This window comes from Argiope bruennichi, chromosome 3 (assembly GCF_947563725.1).
Source record: "Argiope bruennichi chromosome 3, qqArgBrue1.1, whole genome shotgun sequence".
In the NCBI taxonomy this organism is placed as follows: domain Eukaryota; kingdom Metazoa; phylum Arthropoda; class Arachnida; order Araneae; family Araneidae; genus Argiope; species Argiope bruennichi.
The window spans coordinates 18,428,512-18,449,246 of record NC_079153.1 but is presented as its reverse complement, the minus strand read 5'-3'; the positions used below and the strand labels follow the sequence as shown (position 1 = coordinate 18,449,246).

General features: G+C 29.8%; 1 protein-coding gene across 3 annotated transcripts in view; it reads right to left on the bottom strand.

The window, feature by feature from the left end:
* Positions 1–20,735, bottom strand: part of LOC129963679 (sushi, von Willebrand factor type A, EGF and pentraxin domain-containing protein 1-like) — a 641,663-nt gene that overhangs the window by 250,526 nt on the left and 370,402 nt on the right. For all 3 annotated transcript variants that reach the window (XM_056078177.1, XM_056078179.1, XM_056078178.1), the window contains exons 6-7: positions 14,350–14,523; positions 5,244–5,417 (exon numbers count right to left, since the gene is read on the bottom strand). In XM_056078177.1, the coding sequence (XP_055934152.1) occupies positions 5,244–5,417; positions 14,350–14,523 (348 nt within the window). The remainder of the gene's footprint in view (positions 1–5,243; positions 5,418–14,349; positions 14,524–20,735) is intronic.

Sequence of the window (20,735 nt, the reverse complement as noted above, 5' to 3'; positions counted from 1 at the left end):
AACTTTAGAAAACTATTTGAAACACAGTTCTTTGGCGTTACATAATGATTAGTTTTAATCTTTAATAATAATAAAGATAAATGCGTGTGTATATGTTTAAGTATGTGTGAGGGTTGACTCTCTATAGTCCAGATCATTTGATCTAAAGCAACCAAATTGGGAGCAAATGTACCGTGGCAACTGGAAATGTGCACCTCTGAGTGATGTCTCCGAAAATTTTAATAGAATTTTAATTAATTAAAAATAAAGATGAATTTTTTTCGTCTTTTTGCAATAACTTCCTAAAATATTATCATACAAAAATAAATTTTACTCTGATTTAAAATTTAAAAAAAATGTCTTTTTATTTATACTAATTTAATAATCATGAACATTTTGTGGAATTTTGGTAATTTTTTAAAAATAATTTTTTGCCTAATTTCCAACAATAAATAACATTGCTACCTCAAGATTCAAATCGTTTTCATTAGTTCAGCAAATATTTAATCTTCCATTGTTCCATTTTGGAAGTTAAATAAGGATTCTGTTTAATATCTGCTTGCTTTACAGATAAATTAAAATGTGAAGTTACAATACCTCAAAAATGAAAAGACCAATGAACCGGATATTTATGTTTTTAATAGCGCTATGATGTTATGGGGAAATCTGCATTAGAAAGATTCGTGCACACAATAGGGAAAATTTAAGTAAGACGATTAAAACAATTCAAATTTAATGTCTGTCAATTTGATTGAATTATGGGCATGAAATTATATCTACATGATTTATCTGAAATTAAATATAATAAATATTCTTGGAGAATTAGCTGGTCGCTTGAGGCAATTAGAAATTAATAAATCTTCAGACAAAATGAATGTAAGCATTGCTTTTATAACACTTTTAAGAGATTATATTTTCTATTAATAGAAATGATGATTAAAATAAAACATTTCTATCATTGCATGTCTTTTATCACGGAAGGAAATACATCCACTATTCAAAATGCACATAAACGGAAGATAAAATCCTTTTTCAGAAAATACTTTTGTCACTTAAATAATCTGGTACAAACGACAATCCACGGGTATTTTTATAGATAATAACTAAATATTTGAAAAGGTTCACTTTTTGACAAAACACTTTTGAGCACCTCTTGAGACTGCCAGATGGCAGGAGACCTGACAGTGCTAAGTGCTATTCTGCTGACGGGCAGAAACAAAAGCATTATACAAAGCTCCTCAGAGAAAAGGAAATACGTGACGATAATCGGCGATGGCAACTGCTTGAGAAGTAGATTAAAGCATTGAAAATGCTTTTGTGCAGACAGATAAAAGTTTGGTCTCATCTGAGTACAAATTGTTCTTACTTTTATTTAACGTTAAAGTACCAAATCTTTTAAGTTATTGGGCATTTAAAGTTCCTGCTTTCTATTTTGTGGATTCAAATAAAGGGTTTAGGCAGAAGAGTTTTCAGAATTTTTGTTTCGAATAAATAGTTGGATTTTGCTAGATTTTTTGAATTGGAATTTTTTTTTATCTGTATTAACATTTGAATATTGAGATAATCTTTTTCAAGTTCTAAATTTCCTAAACAAATTAAACTTCTTGAAGATAAATGAATAGTGGGTTTCTTTAATTTTTCGTTTTATATTATTTTTTATCAGTTTCTAAAATACTTTAAATGATATGACAGAGTTGGCATATTCAGATTGTCGTATTTCCAAGATTGTACCTTTATTGTAACCTCGACTCTATTAAGAAACTGACCGTAAGATAGACAGTGTTGTTTGCAAATATTCAGGTTTAATTTACAGAATCCAGTTTTAGAGAAACCGCTACTTCCTACAGTAAGAGTTCAACAAATTATATTTAGAAAAAATCAATAAGATGTTTCAAAAAATATTATTATTCCTTACGTCTTCGATGTAAGTAAGAAATTATATTATATCCTTTGACAGAGTTAAGATTCGATACGTTTTTTTTAACTGTCGTTTACTACAATAACTTATTAAAATAATAAATTTGGCTTAAAGGACAAGGTTAGAGAGTTTTCTTTTGTTGTTGTGGTCTTATAGTTGCAAAAAAACAGTGATCTAAATTGGACTGTTGAAATATATGTCGTTTGGCATATGAGGGGAAACCAAAAAAATGACATTCCACGTCATTCTTGGGTTCATACATTGTGTATTGATGTGAATTTGAGAATTAAAAAAAAATATTTGTTCTTTAATTGCTATTAAAGAAATTGATTTTCCAAATTTGTCCATCAATTTCTGTACAGTTTCGAATGCATTTTTTTATGCCTTTTTTAAACATTTAAGTGTATTTCTTCAAAAATATATTAGATTAGCCAATTTTTATATAAATAAATTACAAAAGAATTCTATAACATTTGTATAAAAATTATTTTTGTATGGGTGACCCGAATTCAACAATATTCTCCTATAAAGGTTTTGCTGATTCTACGATTGATATAATATCGAATAATTATCTCTCTATATATTAATATCTAGAAAGATTATCGAATCATTTCAAAAATAAAGTCAGAAATTCTGATTTTCTGTCAAAATGATTTTATATGACATAATATTTACAAAATATTACTTATTTAATACGTGCTTTTTTTTTCTTGCAATTGTCGAAGCATTTGCTAAGTTGGGATAAAAATTTAACAAAGTCATAGAGTTAGATTTACTGCTTGTAAAGAAGCCACAATTTAACTTCATTTCCTGCAGATTTGCCCCTAGATATTTTAATATTCTTTATATATTTTTGTAATTGTTAGATGACAATTTGCTGGAATTTTTCGAAGTTATGTAAAGGAATCAATAAAGAAAACACATAGACATTCTACGTCTACAGTATCAATAATTTACTTGGGTTCAATCTCCAGAGAATTACCGTCATCTTTTCATTACATTTTATTAAATTATCATATCATCATAAATGAAAACAATTTCTTCGTGAATACTCCATGGACTTTTATCTCATGTATTAAGAAAATGGCGGAAGAGAGCGTTACACATTCGATGGGTAGCAAATAATAAATTCTTACTACAATTTTCTTTGTGACATAATAATAAACCACAAAATTCTTTAAATGCTATTTCTTTTTTCCCTAAGAATGCTTTCTTAATGTTTTTAAAAATATTATTGCGTGCATTTTGAATAAGCATCTATTTATAATTGTAATTTGGTCTGGAAATTTAAAATGCTTATTTCAGATTCGGTTGGATGAAAATAATATTCTTATGACATCTATTAAAAAGAACAGTATCAGATTTGTATTCCCATTGATTTCTGTCAAATTTACCTTCTTTTTCCAATAAAATTCTGAAAATAATTTTGACAGATATGACAGATATGGCCTCCTAACAGAACAATCATGCTATGAATAACGATTAAGGTTTAACATTAATCGTCCAAGATGGTTTTACAAAAATTCGCACATTTAGCATTATACTATTATTGAATACATTAAAAAAATATAAAATTATTTGATGAGACGCACTGCAAAATTCTTCTGATTCATATAATCATAAATATAGAATATTTTTTTAAAGAATTTAATGTGTGGGACCGCTAAAATGGTTCAGATAATAACGCTAATAGCCCTTTCCATTAACAGACACGGAAACTATTTTCTTGAATAGCTCTGTGGGGGATTAAAAACTTTAATAGGCACATTCTTTTCAAAACTACGGGTTTCTTTTAGTTAATGCTGGCCATCAAATAATCCATAGCAAGACTGTGAGGAGCTGCTGCCCATAAAATGAAAAAGAAATCGCTTGCATTAAGTAAAATATTAAAACCATTCAGCCAATGACTCTTAAGAAGTTACCCATAAGATACACAACTACATTGATTTTCAGATCTTAAAAATAAGTTTAATTCAAAGTCACACGAAGTGAAGAAAACCTTGTTTGTCACTGAAACCAAATTAGTTTTTTTTTCCTTCAAAAGACAACTTTAAAAAATGTGTTTTATATGAGGATGTTGAATGTAGATTAATATTCTAAATATTACAATATTATTGTAATAGATATAAATCATAAAAAGTGTTATATATAACATTATTTTGTTTGCAGCATATTTAACAAGCAGTGAAGAGACTTTGTATTTTTAATTTCATTTTATTCTCTTGAGGGAGACTGGCATGATTATTTACAAGAAGGCGCAACGTACAAAAGCAGTAGTAAAGAGGGAAGGGCCGAAACAAATGATCACTAGTCTTATATAACATGGGACTTAAGGAACGTGCCAATTCAATATAAGAGGTGACCTTTGACACCTTGGGAAGGGCACCGAAGGGATCACTTTCACTTGATGCTTAGGAGTGATTGCGCAGTAATTTTTACACAGCTTCACTTGAATTAATTAAACAGAAAGTGGAATTGTATCAGGAAATAAGAGAATGAAATTACTATGGGCTAAATTAAGATAAAGTTTTGGACATTAATTTGGTTCAAATTAAGAGTTAATTATATATATATATATATATATATATATATATATATATATATATATATATATATATTACATACTTAAGGTCTGAAATTTTCATTTTAAATGCTTGAATAAATTGGACAGCAGTTCGAGAAATGTCACCAAACGGATGCGTTTAAATCAGAAGCAACAAAGCTAACTCTGAATATATTTGAGTTAATTATTATGTAGTAAGGCAATTACACATCTTCTTTTAATTCTGAATGCTTTTTGTACCGATAAATTAATCTGAATTTATAATGTTTTTTTAAAGATTAATGATATTATGGAATTTGTGTATTTGCGATCTCCATATTAAATGTAGATCTTAGTTTCAAGTGCATAATGTGCATAAGTGCATAAACTCGTTTAAGAAAAATGAATTTTCATCATTTTAACTATAACAAAATATTTTTTTAAAAAATTAATTGCTGAAAAACACTGAGCTTGTATGAAAATACAAGCAAAACTGGAAAAAAGTATAAACGTTCTGTATTGCAGTCACAGTTAAGCTAATGTTTAAATAGAAATAACAATAATACAGTTTACATTGTTAAATAATAATTAATAGTTAAAACAATAAAATAATAATAAATAGTTAAAAAGAAATAATAATTATACAATAAAAAACAGTTAATGAGCTAAGAAGAGTTTTTTTTTATTGCCAATCCATTACAATCTCGTTAAATTAATTCCTATTTCGATTGTAAAAATAAGCAAATTATTGTTTCTGCGATACATATAATAAGATGAGAGAATGTAATGTTAAAATTGACTTACATAAACATTTGGGAATCGGGTTTGACCAGTTACCGCTCTGAAGGCATGTGGCCGATCTTGCACCCTCCATTTTCATCCCCTCGAAGCACCGAAAGAAGACAGTGGATCCCAGACTGTAGCTCCTCCCCTCGAAATAGCCGTTGTAGAAGGGACCGGGATCTTCGCATTTGATCTCTTGGAGGGATGAGAAAACAAGTGTTACTCTACGAAGCAATCACAAATTAAGAAACAATCAAAGCAAATATCCCGAATTCCAATAAATTTTCTCAAAAGAAGAGGTTTCTTTTAAAACTGCTATGTTAGTCATTTCTGTAAATGCAATTAAAACTATAGCAACTAATGTTACACAGATGCTAAAGAAACAGAATTATAAATAATGACATCGAGATAAAAGACTTAAACCTTTTATTTTTAGTATAGAAAAAGGAAGTGTTTTTGTTAATAATTTAGAGATGCAAAAAAAAAAAAAAAAAAAAAAATTCCTTTATATTTTAAGTAGAATCTAACATTACAAATGCCACACGACCTTTCTGTATATATCTAAGATTAACAAATTTGTTTAATCCATAGTGGATACACGCGAACAATTGAGCAAAACCCCGCACCTACAAAAACAAATTAGGTAGAGGCGGCAAGCTTTCATAATCGCTGCTTCTATTAAGTTCTAAAAAATAGTGCAAAAATACGATTTTTTCGCAGTATTACTAAGGAATAAAATGGAATTTAAATAGACTAATTGAGAATTTCGTAGTTACAAATAGCATATTGTAAATAGTAGCATTAAATAACAGTATTACTAAGGAATAAAACGGAATTTAAATAGACTAATTGAGAATTTCGTAGTTACAAATAGCATATTGTAAATAGCAGCATTAAATAACAGTATTACTAAGGAATAAAACGGAATTTAAATAGACTAATTGAGAATTTCGTAGTTACAAATAGCATATTGTAAATAGCAGCATTAAATAACAGTATTACTAAGGAATAAAACGGAATTTAAATAGACTAATTGAGAATTTCGTAGTTACAAATAGCATATTGTAAATAGCAGCATTAAATAATAGTATTTCTAAGGAATAAAACGGAATTTAAATAGACTAATTGAGAATTTCGTAGTTACAAATAGCATATTGTAAATAGCAACATTAAATAACAGTATTACTAAGGAATAAAACGGAATTTAAATAGACTAATTGAGAATTTCGTAGTTACAAATAGCATATTGTAAATAGCAGCATTAAATAACAGTATTACTAAGGAATAAAACGGAATTTAAATAGACTAATTGAGAATTTCGTAGTTACAAATAGCATATTGTAAATAGCAGCATTAAATAACAGTATTACTAAGGAATAAAACGGAATTTAAATAGACTAATTGAGAATTTCGTAGTTACAAATAGCATATTGTAAATAGCAACATTAAATAACAGTATTACTAAGGAATAAAACGGAATTTAAATAGACTAATTGAGAATTTCGTAGTTACAAATAGCATATTGTAAATAGCAGCATTAAATAACAGTATTACTAAGGAATAAAACGGAATTTAAATAGACTAATTGAGAATTTCGTAGTTACAAATAGCATATTGTAAATAGCAGCATTAAATAACAGTAATACTAAGGAATAAAACGGAATTTAAATAGACTAATTGAGAATTTCGTAGTTACAAATAGCATATTGTAAATAGCAGCATTAAATAACAGTATTACTAAGGAATAAAACGGAATTTAAATAGACTAATTGAGAATTTCGTAGTTACAAATAGCATATTGTAAATAGCAGCATTAAATAACAGTATCACTAAGGAATAAAACGGAATTTAAATAGACTAATTGAGAATTTCGTAGTTACAAATAGCATATTGTAAATAGCAGCATTAAATAACAGTATTACTAAGGAATAAAATGGAATTTACATGGACGAATTGAGAGTTTCGTAGTTACGAATAGCAAGATTATAAATAACGGCATTAAAAAAACAAATATTACATGAGAGTTAATTCTAAGATTTAATGCGTAAAATATAGAAATAAAAATATAAAATGCAAAATAACAATCATAAGATATAAAATAATGTACAATGTATAAGATAATAAAGTAATAATGATAAAAATATGACAAAAAATAACAAAAATACAAAAAAATATAAATTTAATCATAAAGTAGTAATTAATACGATCATAATATAAAGAAAAATTAAAAGTTTTATTAGTATTAATAGTAGTAAGCAATATTATATATATATATATATATATATATATATATATATATATAGGGTGGTCCCAAAAAAACTTCCCCTATATATGAAACCCTAGCGGCCTATCCGCTCAACCAATCGAACCAAAATTTCAAACATGGTTGTTTGAAGGTATGCGCTGGAGATTGTGATGATTCTAAACAACGCAGAACTCACGGTTACGGTTACAGTGAGAGAATTATGAAATTTTCGAATGGCAACACCCACTTTTTCCTTGCGCAAATTGATCAGCGTATTGAAAAACCACAAATGGCGTTGGAACGATTAGCGTGTGACGAAAATTGCCGCCGTAAAGCATATGCAAAGAAGAGCATTATAAAGGACTAATGGCAACACAGAGAGGAAAGAGAAAAAAAGTTTTTATTGGAATGGAAAGTTATGATTACAGGTTTTCAACGTGTTCACCTTCGCAGGCGACAACGCATTGCATTCGGGAAATTGTGGACAACAATGCCGAACTTAACATGAAAGGAGGAATCTGCATAACTTCACGTGTTATCGCATCTTGCAATTCTGACACATCTCGTGGACCAGGCGTGTACACCTTAGATTTCAGATAACCTGAGAACCAGAAATCCATAGGAATGAGTCGGGGGATCGCGGTGGCCAGGAAACTGCAAAGTTACTAGAGATGACTCTATCAGCAAAGTGTTGTTGCAGCACTGGTTGAACACATTGGGCGAAGTGTGGAGGAGCCCCATCTTGCATCCATACAATGTCCCTAATGACATTTCGTTGCTGCACTTCAGGAATAACGGAATTCAGCAACTGTGTCAGAATTGCAAGATTCGATAACACGTGAAGTTATGCAGATTCCTCCTTTCATGTTACATTCGGCATTGTTGTCCACAATCTCCCGAATGCAATGCGTTGTCGCCTGCGAAGATGAACACGTTGAAAACCTGTAATCATAACTTTCCATTCCAATAAAAACATTTTTTCTCTTTCCTCTCTGTGTTGCCATTAGTCCTTTATAATGCTCTTCTTTGCATATGCTTTACGGCGGCAATTTTCGTCACACGCTAATCGTTCCAACGCCATTTGTGGTTTTTCAATACGCTGATCAATTTGCGCAAGGAAAAAGTGGGTGTTGCCATTCGAAAATTTCATAATTCTCTCACTGTAACCGTAACCGTGAGTTCTGCGTTGTTTAGAATCATCACAATCTCCAGCGCATACCTTCAAACAACCATGTTTGAAATTTTGGTTCGATTGGTTGAGCGGATAGGCCGCTAGGGTTTCATATATAGGGGAAGTTTTTTTGGGACCACCCTGTATATATATAATTAATATGCAGCAGAATTTGCAATATATAAAACTTAACAATGTATCAAAAAACCTAAGCATGTTAATTCTAAGTTCTATTATCCGAAAAAAGATTTCAAAGCATTTTGTAAAATGTTCTTAATTTTTATTTTTCCAGTTTTATGCTGCACCAATTCCAAACTTCTCATAGTTTCTTTGACATGTGAAGTAATTGTTGAAGTAATTTTCCTTTATTAATTTGTACTTGAAACATTCAAAAATATATTGTTCCACGTTGCATAAGTATATAAGATATTTTAAAACATGCCAAACAGATGCTACAAGAAAATTAATAAAGTATTTTGTGAGGTTAGTTATTTGTCACTGCAATCTTAATTTTATTTCATTTTAAAATTTAAAATTAAATTATGCAAGAAAAATAAAAAGTTTCTTCATATCAGAGTAAGTAAAGTGTGATGAAGAAATAACAGGAGGTGTTCGGAGCCTTGTAGCGTGTTACGTACTTGGCGAAATATAACAAAATTTATCTACCATACACATTAAAGTATGTAGTTTCGATTTATCAAGAAAAAAAAAATAGTACCAAAAAACACCGATAGGGGAAATCCTGGTGCTGCAAGCGCATAATGTGTGGAAAAAGAATACATAACTACGAGTTGAAACAGTAAATAGCAATACACCAAATACCAATGAACAACGTTTATTATAGCAACTTACAAATTTGACTCAAGGTGACCACCAACTTGAGGTTCCAATAATATATGAGGTACACGAGGTTTTCGACGGTGACTCGCATCATATCGGCATTTATTCGTCTGGCATGTAACGTTATTTGAGCTTTTAAAGTAGGAATACACAACGTCTTTCAAATGAATCAGAACGCCCCACAACCAGAAACCGCCAAGATTCAGATCAGTATCCGCAGTTAATGGGTGTTATCTTATACGGATAAAATTTCAGAATCTTATGCAATTATGTGCAATGCTGGTATCCTGCTTATTAGCTATCGCTTGATCCACACCAGCAGTTGCAACTTCTTCAACTTGTCTCTGCTTGATAGGTTTACGTCCAAGACTTTCTGTTGTTTCAAATCTTTCAACTATTCTTCGCAAGTTAGTTATGTTCATCGGTCCTCTACGTAACTGTTTTAACCACTGGTATTCACGAAGAGCATTTTCATCTTGCTGATAAAACAACTTGATTAATAAGGCGCGTCCACGTATTGACAGCGCAGAAGGACTTAAAGTCCCTAAACCCTTCCTTTTATCTTCTATGTCATGTCACAAAGTACTATGCAAAATACATAATAAAGTTTTCGATCGCAGCTCCAGAATCTCCCCTATTGGTGTTTTTTGATACTAATTTTTTTCTTGATAAATCGAAACCCTATACTTTAATGTTTATGATGGCCAAATTTTGTTATATTTCGCCCAGTACATAACACGCTACAGGTCACCGAACACCTCCTGTTATTTCTTGATCAGCCTGTACATTACATATATATATATATATATATATTGACACAATTGTTTTGTTTAAAAAATCATAAAAATACAAAACAATATAAAATTTGTGGAAACGGAAAGTGTAAGACATGTCCATTAGCAGATAAGGAACAGATCAAAAATGAAAACTCTAAATTACAAATATTCAGTAAAAACAAAAATTTTATTTATCTCCTTAATTGTTTAGAATGTAATTTAAAATATATTGGCCAAACTAGCACCGAGCTTAATTTGAGAATTAACAATCACAGATCCGATATAAAAAACTTCATAAAAAATAGGAACACTGACTTCGAACTGGAGCATTTTCAAAACCATAACTTTAACAATATTAATATCTACATTCTAGAAGACAATATTAACGAATTAAACAAAAGATTAGATCTGGAAAACATTTATATTTGCAACCTGAAAACTTTATTTCCTTATGGTCTCAATAGTAAATTAAATGGGGAAGGTTATGCAGATTTAAACAATAATTGCATTTATAACAAATTTAACATATTTAAAAATTTTCTAAATAAAGATAACTTTTCTAAAAGATTTAAAAGAGGTAAAGGGAAAGGAGGCAATTTTCAAATTATATTTGAGGAATTTCAAAATTACTGTAATCTGGAACACAATAGTGAAAACATTCACAAAATTAGGAAATACATTTTTGGTCTTAGAAATAATAAAATGAAATGGTTTTTAAATAATAAATTCGGGGAATTAGAGTTTAAAAATTCGTACACTAAATGTATTATTCTAGATCTTATTAAATGTAAACTTAACATTGGAAAAAACGATTTACTTTTTAATAATAAAAATAATGTTTTCAAAGAATACTGTGTGATTAAATTCTTGGATATTTACTTCGAATATCTAAAATTACCCAAAATTATACATAATAATAATATATTTTTTCCTCTTGCAGATAAAACAACTGTATCAATAGCGTTTAGTTACACTTCAACTTTAAAGAAAAAAATTTGTAATTATAATTACTATAGCAAAAATTTAGATAAAATAAATAAAACAGATTGTTACTGTAAAAAAGAAAAATATAAAGATTTTATAGATATTGAGAAAGGTCATATTATTACAGGTAATTTAAAAATTATTGAATCCAACCCCTTAAGAGATTTGATGGGAAGAGGAACAAAATTTAGATTAAGAGAAAAAATAAAACATAACAAAATTTTGATTTCTATTGGTAATGATTTGGATGTTTTTATTGCCAAATTATCTAGAAAATATCATTGACCTGCGGAAGGTTTCGGGGAATGGAAAGTGAGAATTTTAAAGGAAATTAAACTAAAAATGAATACTGATTTTGACAGATCTAAAGAAGGTGGGATTTATTTTAGTAAAACAATGAAAAACGAAATAAAAAATTTAAAAGAAAAATTTGTTATTACAGTAATAGATAAATCAGCAAATAATTTCTGTTTAATTTGTAAATATTATTATAAAGAACTTTTAATTAATGAATATAACTCTAATGCAACTGATATGTTAAAGAACACTGGGAAAAAGGAATTAGATAAAAAAATGCTAGCTTTCGCAAAAAAAACCAAAACTAAGACTTGCTCTCTTAACTATCCTTATTTATTCCCAACAGTTAAATTTCATAAAAATCCATTAAAATTCAGATTCGTAAGCTGTAGCACTGACAGTTATAATTACTATACGGGTAAACATTTCTTTAAATACTTAAAAATTATCCTGGAGAAAATAAAAAATGAAGACAACTATATTATTTCTAGTAACAAAGAAGTATTGGATTTTCTTAAAGATAACAACATTAATAAACTTAATACTTTTGATTTCGAAAATTTATACACTAATCTACCTAATGAAAAATTAATAAAGGTCTGCACTTTTATATATGACGAATATTTAAATCAAAATATCATTCCTAAAAATAACTGGTTTGAGTTATGTAATTTTAATATTACTGAAAATTACGTGTTTAATGGCATTAATTTTTATAAACAAGTCAAGGGCATTCCAATGGGAACAGCTTTCTCAAGTGCTTTAGCTAATATTTTCCTGCATTACTATGAGAAAAAAATAATTAAATATAATTTAATAAACGGGTGGAGATATATAGATGGCCTATTTTTGATTAACTTCGACAATACTAATATTATTACTAATTGCTATCCAAAAGATTTAATTCTAAAAGATACAATTAAAAATCAACTTGAGGCTACCTTTCTGGATTTAAAAATCGAAATTGCTAATGATAAAACAATAGTTGGTATATACGATAAAAGGGATGATTTCAACTTTAAAATAACAAAACTATGTAACTACCATTCCAATCTAAACTCTAAAATTTTCAAAAATCTAATTTTCTCACAAGTTAACAGGATCAAAAGGGTTTGCAATAATAAAAATTCCTAAATTGAAGCATCAAACAACCTCCTTAAAAATTTAATTAAAAATGAATTTCCTAGAAAATACTGTAATGTCAATTTTTTAATTAAACAAGGTATGGTTTGGGATTAATCCTTTGGCTTAAATAAAAATAGAACTTTCCTTGCATATTGGATTACTCAATAGATGGCGTTGGGAGCCTACATCTGTTTACATAATTTACCGCTAGTTTTTTAAAAACAGGGAATCACAATCAATAGTTTAAAGTTTTCTTGACTGTTAATGGTATGTACTGGCCTTTTCGTTTTTAATTTTTAATTTTAGTGCTATTGTTTGTTTTTATTGTTATTTTTGTTATTGTATTTTTACTTTGTTGTGGTTAATTTCTTCTTATATGTTGTTTTATATTTCTTTCTGTTAAAATGGTATATCTCTTGAGCATAATTTCAGGGGATTTTCGGGTCACGAGGAATCATTTTTAGACAATATCTGTTTTTCCTCACAGAAAAAATCCCTTTCTTTGAATCCCTGCCTGAGGGTGACCCTTGAAAAAGTCTTCAGGCCGGATTCTTTTTTTATATTTTTTATAATTTTTTTGGTTTAATTTTTTTTGATTTTTTGTTTTTCCTATTAACTTGATTCTAATACTTTTGTGTGTATATATATATATATATATATATATATATATATATATATATATATATATATAATATATATATATATATATATATATATATATATATATATATATATATATATATATATATATATAAACATGATGTTTGGTAAAGTCATTTAAAGCCCTTTAACTTCAAAACTGTTTCTGGCACAGCAAGGGAAGTAGCATGTCCCTAAATAAAGTAACTGTACTGAGTTGTACTGAATTTATTGAAATAAATTATATCGCCCTTAGCGATGAAATAAGGGAATTACCAAAATTAATTCAAGAAATAAATGAGAGTGGCTTAAAAGTCCAGTTAGAAAGATGTATTTTGTACCATAATAAAAATATAAGCAAAAGTTCCACGGGGTTATCTATAAAATTATTGGAGATGTTTGCGATTAAAATTCTGAATTTTCTGCGACTTTCAAAAAGATTTGTCTTAAAACTGAAAAAGTATGCTCTTGGCTTCCAACAAACAGCATTAGAAACCAAGATTATACTTTTGGATAACCAGTGTTACTTTGATGCTTATATTGCCGGGATATCATTTATTTTTTGTCTCGAATCATGTAGAGCTTTACAGAGTTGCCAGTTGGCAAATAAATTTCCTATGTACAAGCTCGTTTGTGATGCTCAGAAGACAATCAATCAAACCACAGAGTTGTGCTGTGACTTATGGCACTGGTGCTGGCTGACAGTATCTGTCAGCGATTTAAGCCGAATGAGCGGCTCTTGCTTTTTCAATATCGCCAACTAGGGCCTCGCTACTCACACAGGTCACACTTTTTGACAGGGTGGACTTCATCTCTGAACAAGTGCCCCCAGTGGTACTACTTTCGACATGGAGGACTTTGTTACCAGACAGCACCAGCCACCACACACACACACGGAGAGTCTATGGCCGGCAGGGTTCGAACTCGAAACCCAAGGGATGCGAATCCAACGCCCTGCCAACCAGGATATCTCGGCCCCGAATTACAAAGCAAGTCTCTCTATTTCAAAGAAACGTCGTTTGTATGAAATGCATATTCTGTGTGCCATACCTTCACAGAAGGGCTCTATTCCATCCCACTGTTTGCTGGCGTTGCACGTTCTGGTCGCGGGACCCACCAGCTTGAAGCCGAACCTGCATTCGTAATTGACGACCGAGTTGTAGGAGACTGACGTGTAATGGGCTCTTCCATTCTGTGGATTCGCAGGCTTGTCGCACTGAACGGCTGAAAAAAGAAAAGAAAAGAAATATAAAAAAGATTAAAAAAAGGAACTCAAAACTGCATTCTATTTATACACATTCGTTTTTGCCTGTACAAAAATAACTGAAGATTATATTCGATACTTTGGTTCCCATTTGATATGTTTCTTTATTAATAAACACATGTGTTTCTTCTGCTTTATATATGATTGAGGATTCAAAGATTTCAACATTTCATTCTATATTTATAGCTTATTATTTCTCAAATGCTTCTTTTGGAAGTTTTCTGAGAACAGGATGACTTATCTTGGATGGGAAAAGCAGTGTATTCGCAATTTCCAAAGACAAGCTTTTTAGTTCTTTGTTTAACATAAACCGTTAAAGAAAAGAATAAAATGGAAGCTTTTTTAATTAAAAACGATGGCATAGTATTCTCAAACAAGTGAAGATAAAATAGTATTTATTATTACCTTTAAAAGATGAAGAGGGTTTTTTTATAAGGATTTTTAAATCTATAGATCGCTCCATCGAAGAAACGAGACTGTTTGAAGTATCTCACAGTTAAATTCACAATCCTTGTAATTTTCGCATAATAGAATGACAAGAAAAGGAAAGATTATAGCACATCAAATTTCAAATGTGTTTATTCAGCATTTTTTTTTTTTTTGGTTATTATTTAAATTAATGAATATTTCCAGATAATAAAAATTCCCACTTAACCCTTTTAAGGGCCATTTTTTTCTAGTCATATTATGTTAAAATATTTTTAGGCTTGAAATTAGAATAGGAAAAGGGATTCATTCAGCTAATTAGACAAATTTAATTTGATTAATTAATTAATTTGGTTAATTATAATTAAGTAACAAACCAAGACACATCATTTTGTGTGAGATAAAGAACTAAAGCATCTAAGTTTCTGTATTTCTAAAAAAATTTGTCAGAGCTGATGCCAACCTACATAATTTCATACAAAGATTGATAAATTTGGTGGGAAGCATACTTCTCACTGCCATAGAAAGGGTTAAACTAAATTTAAGAATAGAATTAATATTCTTAATTTAATTCCAGTAATAGTAATTCTTAAATTAAGAATTTAATAATTACGAATCCCATACAAATATATTAGAATGAATTTTAAAATTACAAATAAGAGAAAAACTGGGTGCGGTGCTCTTCTTTTAACTTCTTACTGCGAATTTACTACTGTGATAACAGAGTTGTGTGAAATCTTTCAGAAAAGGGGAACACAGATATCATCAATTCAAAAAATCTGAAGCCGTTTTATAATTTAATTATTTAAAGCAATTGAAATATCCTCAGGAGTAATAATAAATTCACATTCACTGGACATATAAAGCAAAAGCGCTATGAATTTTATTTTTACAAATCTTATGCAAGAGGGAAGTTTAAGCATTATAGAATTACGTACGATAACACGCATTTAGATGGTAAATAAAGATGAATTTGTTATTTGGCTAATACTTTATAAGAATCTATGTGATTGGAAGATGGGGGGAAAATGTAAAACTGAATATTGTATAGCAAAGTTTTTATTTTCTAGCGTGTGAAAACAATATCTGAAATGTAAAAAAATTTTGTTTCCTTACTTAATTTGGATTTAAGTATCAAAATATAACGGGAAGAACGAACTAAAATCTTCGAACCTTTAAATAATATCTTAAGGGAAGCAAAGCTGATTATTTTTTTAAAATTGCAGAATAATAATAATTTTCTTTCAAAATTTTAAATACGAATGTTGGATTCCAAAAAGCACATTTATTTAATGCAAAAATTTATATAAAGAAACAATAAATTGAAAGATTAATTACTTGCTTTTTTTGAAAGATGAATTATTCAAATATATGATTTATCCATAAATATTGTCACGAAGGTACTTTAGTATGGAACCCAATAACACACTCAAGCAGTAGAGCTAAACCAATTTATTAACTCAACTCTGAACTGAGAACACAGTGACTGACAGAACATCTGCTTTTATACTAGTAGGGAAAGTTCCAGAATTCTGGAGACAGTAAGAAAAGTCCAGAACACTTGTCTGGTAATCTAAAGAAATGTCCAGAATCTTCTGGAACATGAAATAAAGGAAAACATAAAATCAAGGAATTAAATATTTACACAGACTGTGAATCGCATTGTCTCTAGCGGGATTCGAACTTATGATCTCTTGATTAAGAGACCAGGGCTATGACCATTCGTCCATGGAGAGTCGACTATCTCTTTTCAATGCGGCACTATTGTCTCGAATAAACCTATTAACCACATACCAAGATGAATCTACAAATACTCGCTAAGTATCATACGACTGATTTTGTAAAAATTACTAAATTCGAGTCAAAAGTTAGCATTTAGTAATTATCGTACATCATAAAATTTGTACACATTAGAGAGTATGCGATCCGGTTCGTTAAATTATGGTGCATGCCCTTCCGAGTAATGGCCGGACTTAGCTAAACAACTTGACAAAATATCATCTTGTTTACATTTCTCAGCACAGCCTCATTAAAATTTTACGATTTTCCGAACCTCTTAAGCAAACAGAAATATCGAATTCCGACAAGGAATCGACTAATGAATAATTTCCTTGGGACTTTTCGTACTGCCAGAAGGTATCGCGCTAATAGCAGTAAAAGAAAATATTTACACAAACTAAACAATGAATCCCACAAAATATTCTTACTAAAACCATTTAAAATTCGTTGCAATTTTTAACAAATGGAGCAGATTTATTTGAAAGCTCTTTCGATAAGTGTGTTGATACGGATTATGGATTTTGCCTGGAAAAGGCGGCTAATTATCGTTGTTAGTCTTCACAAGGTGTTCTGCTTATGTTTGGGATTAGCTTAAGCAGTCAGACTCGAGTTAAGTTGCTTGGTCAAGAAACTTAGTTTTAAAATTTACATTGGAAAATGTCGAAAAGGGAGTATAAATAAGAAAATCTAAAGTTTCTTAAAATATTCATAGAAAACGGTCAAAGTAAAATGAAAACAGAAGAAAATGGGAATACAAAAAGGGAGATTTTCAATTTATCTTTTGTCTTTAAAGCAATTTTCGAGTAGAAGCAGAGTTTAGGTCTTTTCTTTCTAAGTGTCGTTCCAAAATGAAATATTCCCCGCCAGTTGGGTTATAACCTTTTAACTGTTTTGTATCAGTGCCATACGTGCATCGATTTATCGAATTTTGATTGTTGTAAGCAGAAAATAAACTATTCATAACGATTATAATTCAATAATGAATTAATTCGAATAAATAGATAAGTCAAGTATTCAATGAATTTCCATTTGAATCAAAATAAGAAAATATTCCCAAAATAGAAGTTGTCATCTTATTAGATAGTAGAGAAAATAAAACAGTTAAAGGGTTAAGATTAAACTCAAGATAATGTAAGCACTATCTCTTTTCTTATTTTTTCTGAAACATAGTTTATCAATTTTTTCCCTATGTAATATATTTATTTATATAAGCAAGATCACATTCTAAGTAATCCCAATACCACATTACTAATCTAATCACTTGTTCTGTCCGGAGGTTAAGAACCTTGAGTTCAAGAACTTCTTTACACACCCCTCAAATCGGCAAATTAACCTGCAGGTATTTTGATATTTAAGTGCTTTTAATTGCTTATTTAGTCACTTTCCAAAATAAAAAAATATTTTTAATAAATGAGAATACTAATTACTAGCTTAAGGTTAATTTACTCTGAGTATTTCAATATTTACTATTAGTTTCTCATCTTTTTTCTTGGTAATTGTGGAATACCGCAGCAGAAAACGCGAAACTTTAAAATACAGATATCAAAAGTCACAGTTTCAACTTTTGCCACTCATAATAGAATTTCAAGAAACATTTTCAACAGCAATATAAATAAAAATTTTAATAATGCTTATTGCATTTCATTTGGGGTGAAATGGAATTGTCTCAGATGGAATAGACACAAATGCCAATAATAGAAGTCGGGAACACGCCAGAAGAGAAGAAAAATTCCCATCGAGATTTTGAAACTGTCAAGAAATCCACCGCCTGGAATAAAAATGGATTGCGGAATGAAATGATGTATTCTTCTCTCTTCTAAGAATATTTTGGAACGAATTTTGTAGAAGTGGTTCTTTTACAGGAGTGAATGTAGTCGTAATAGAAATGAAAACTTCAGAATTTCATAAGTCAAATTAATAACTTAATTTGAAAATGGAATATACTGTGATTTCCTGTAGAATGTTGAGATACGTTTCATGTTCCAAGAAATCGCATTATGCTAAGTCAAATGTGAATGAATTCAAGCAATTTCAAACGTTAAATTATAACTGCTCATATTGCTAATGAAATGCTACCTATTATAAACTGATAACTTCATTATTCACACTTATAAAAGGAAAGGTTTGCATGTGACTTTATGAGTACTTTAATGTTTTTAGTGTTTAGCATTAACATAATTGTTGTTTATTAGGCTTAACCCCATGACTACATATATACTTGAAGCGATTTTTGTAATTGAAACACATTTAATTTTTTGAATATCTGAAGGCAGTAGATTTTACGTAAGTATTCGTTTATTTCTTATTAGTTCTGACAAATTTTTAGTAAGTCAGAATCTTAGATGCTTCAGTTCTTTATCTCACACAAAATGATGTGTCTTGATTTGTTACTTAATTATTAATTAATCAAATTAATTAATTAATCAAATTAATTAATTAATCAAATTAATTAATTAATCAAATTAATTAATTAATCAAATTAATTAATTAATCAAATTAATTAATTAACCAAATTAAATTTATCTAATAAGCTAAATGAATCCCTTTTCTTACTCTAATTTCAAGCCTAAAAATATTTTAACATAATATGTCTAGAAAAAAAAAGCCCCTTTAAAGGATTTAGCTAATTCGAATTTTAAAAAAATGGAAACATAAATTTAAACAAATACGGAACGTTCTGATACGTCAAATGTACCCAACGGGTTATAACAGTGGTCTTAAACCTTTTTAGGACCAACGCCCACTTTACAAACAAAACAAAAATCCGACGCCCCTTTTCCAAAAAGTTAATCACACCAAATATTGTAAATACTTATTTTATCTGTCTATCTATCAATTAAGCAATCAACAGTAGAAATAAAAGAAATCAACAAGGGGAAAAATATTATTTACTTAAAATTTAAAAATAAATAAGGAAATTATAAAATCGCGTTATACGTGAAATATGAACGAATTCAAGCAAGCATTAAATAAAACTGCTCATAATGCCAATAAAATGGAACCTATTATAAATTGATAGTTTCATTACTCATACTTATAAAAAGAAATGTTTGAATATATTTTTATGAGCATTTTAGTGTTAAAGAGTATAGATAATTGGACTGAAAGCAATTATCCCAACCTTTTATGGACAATCGTCCACTTTACAAACACAACATAATACCAACGCCTCTTTTCAAAAGTTTAAATAATACTAAATATTTTTACGAATCTGCAATGCCGCTTCCACCATCGGAAAGAATGTTTTACAGTCATCTGTACTGGATGGAGTCCGGTGCCGCGTCGGAGGTTCCAGAGCTTGGCGACAAACTTGGCGACCATTTTGCGACCATTTGGCGACTTGGCGACGAATTTGGCGACTTTGGCACCAAAATAGATTATACCCGAAACATCGAGAACTTTCCTGATCCGTCCAGTAGGAGCCGATATACGCCTCGAACGTTCCTGATTGGTTGAGAGGCGTCTAGCCCCGCCTCCTGAGAATTATAAAAGGAAGAGGCCGCAGCTGCTAGGGCAGAGTAGTCGGAACCGACGTTAAAGAACTGGCCTTCCAGATATAAGCGGAGCAGCGACGGAGTGAAGATGGTGCTGAACTAAGCTGTGTGCTACTGTCTGTAGTAGAGTTTTGTATGCTGTTGTATGCTGCACGTCTCGGCTGAAGATAATCGTCTTCTGTGCTGTATATAGTTGTCGTCTTTGTGCTGTCCTGAGTGTCTTCGTGTAAATAAACGTCGTTGTTTTAGTTTCTACTGCCGCCTGGTGATTGAGCGTTCTTCACATCATATAACCCCCACTATCCAAACGAACCCTGGAAATTTTGTAACAATATTATAAATTCCTTTTCATTTATAATTACATTTTATTCTATGACTTTTATTTATTTATTTTTATCTCTCTGTCTATTAAGCATCAAAAAGGACAGATAAAAGATATCAATCAACCTAACAAAACTGCTCTTTATACTAAG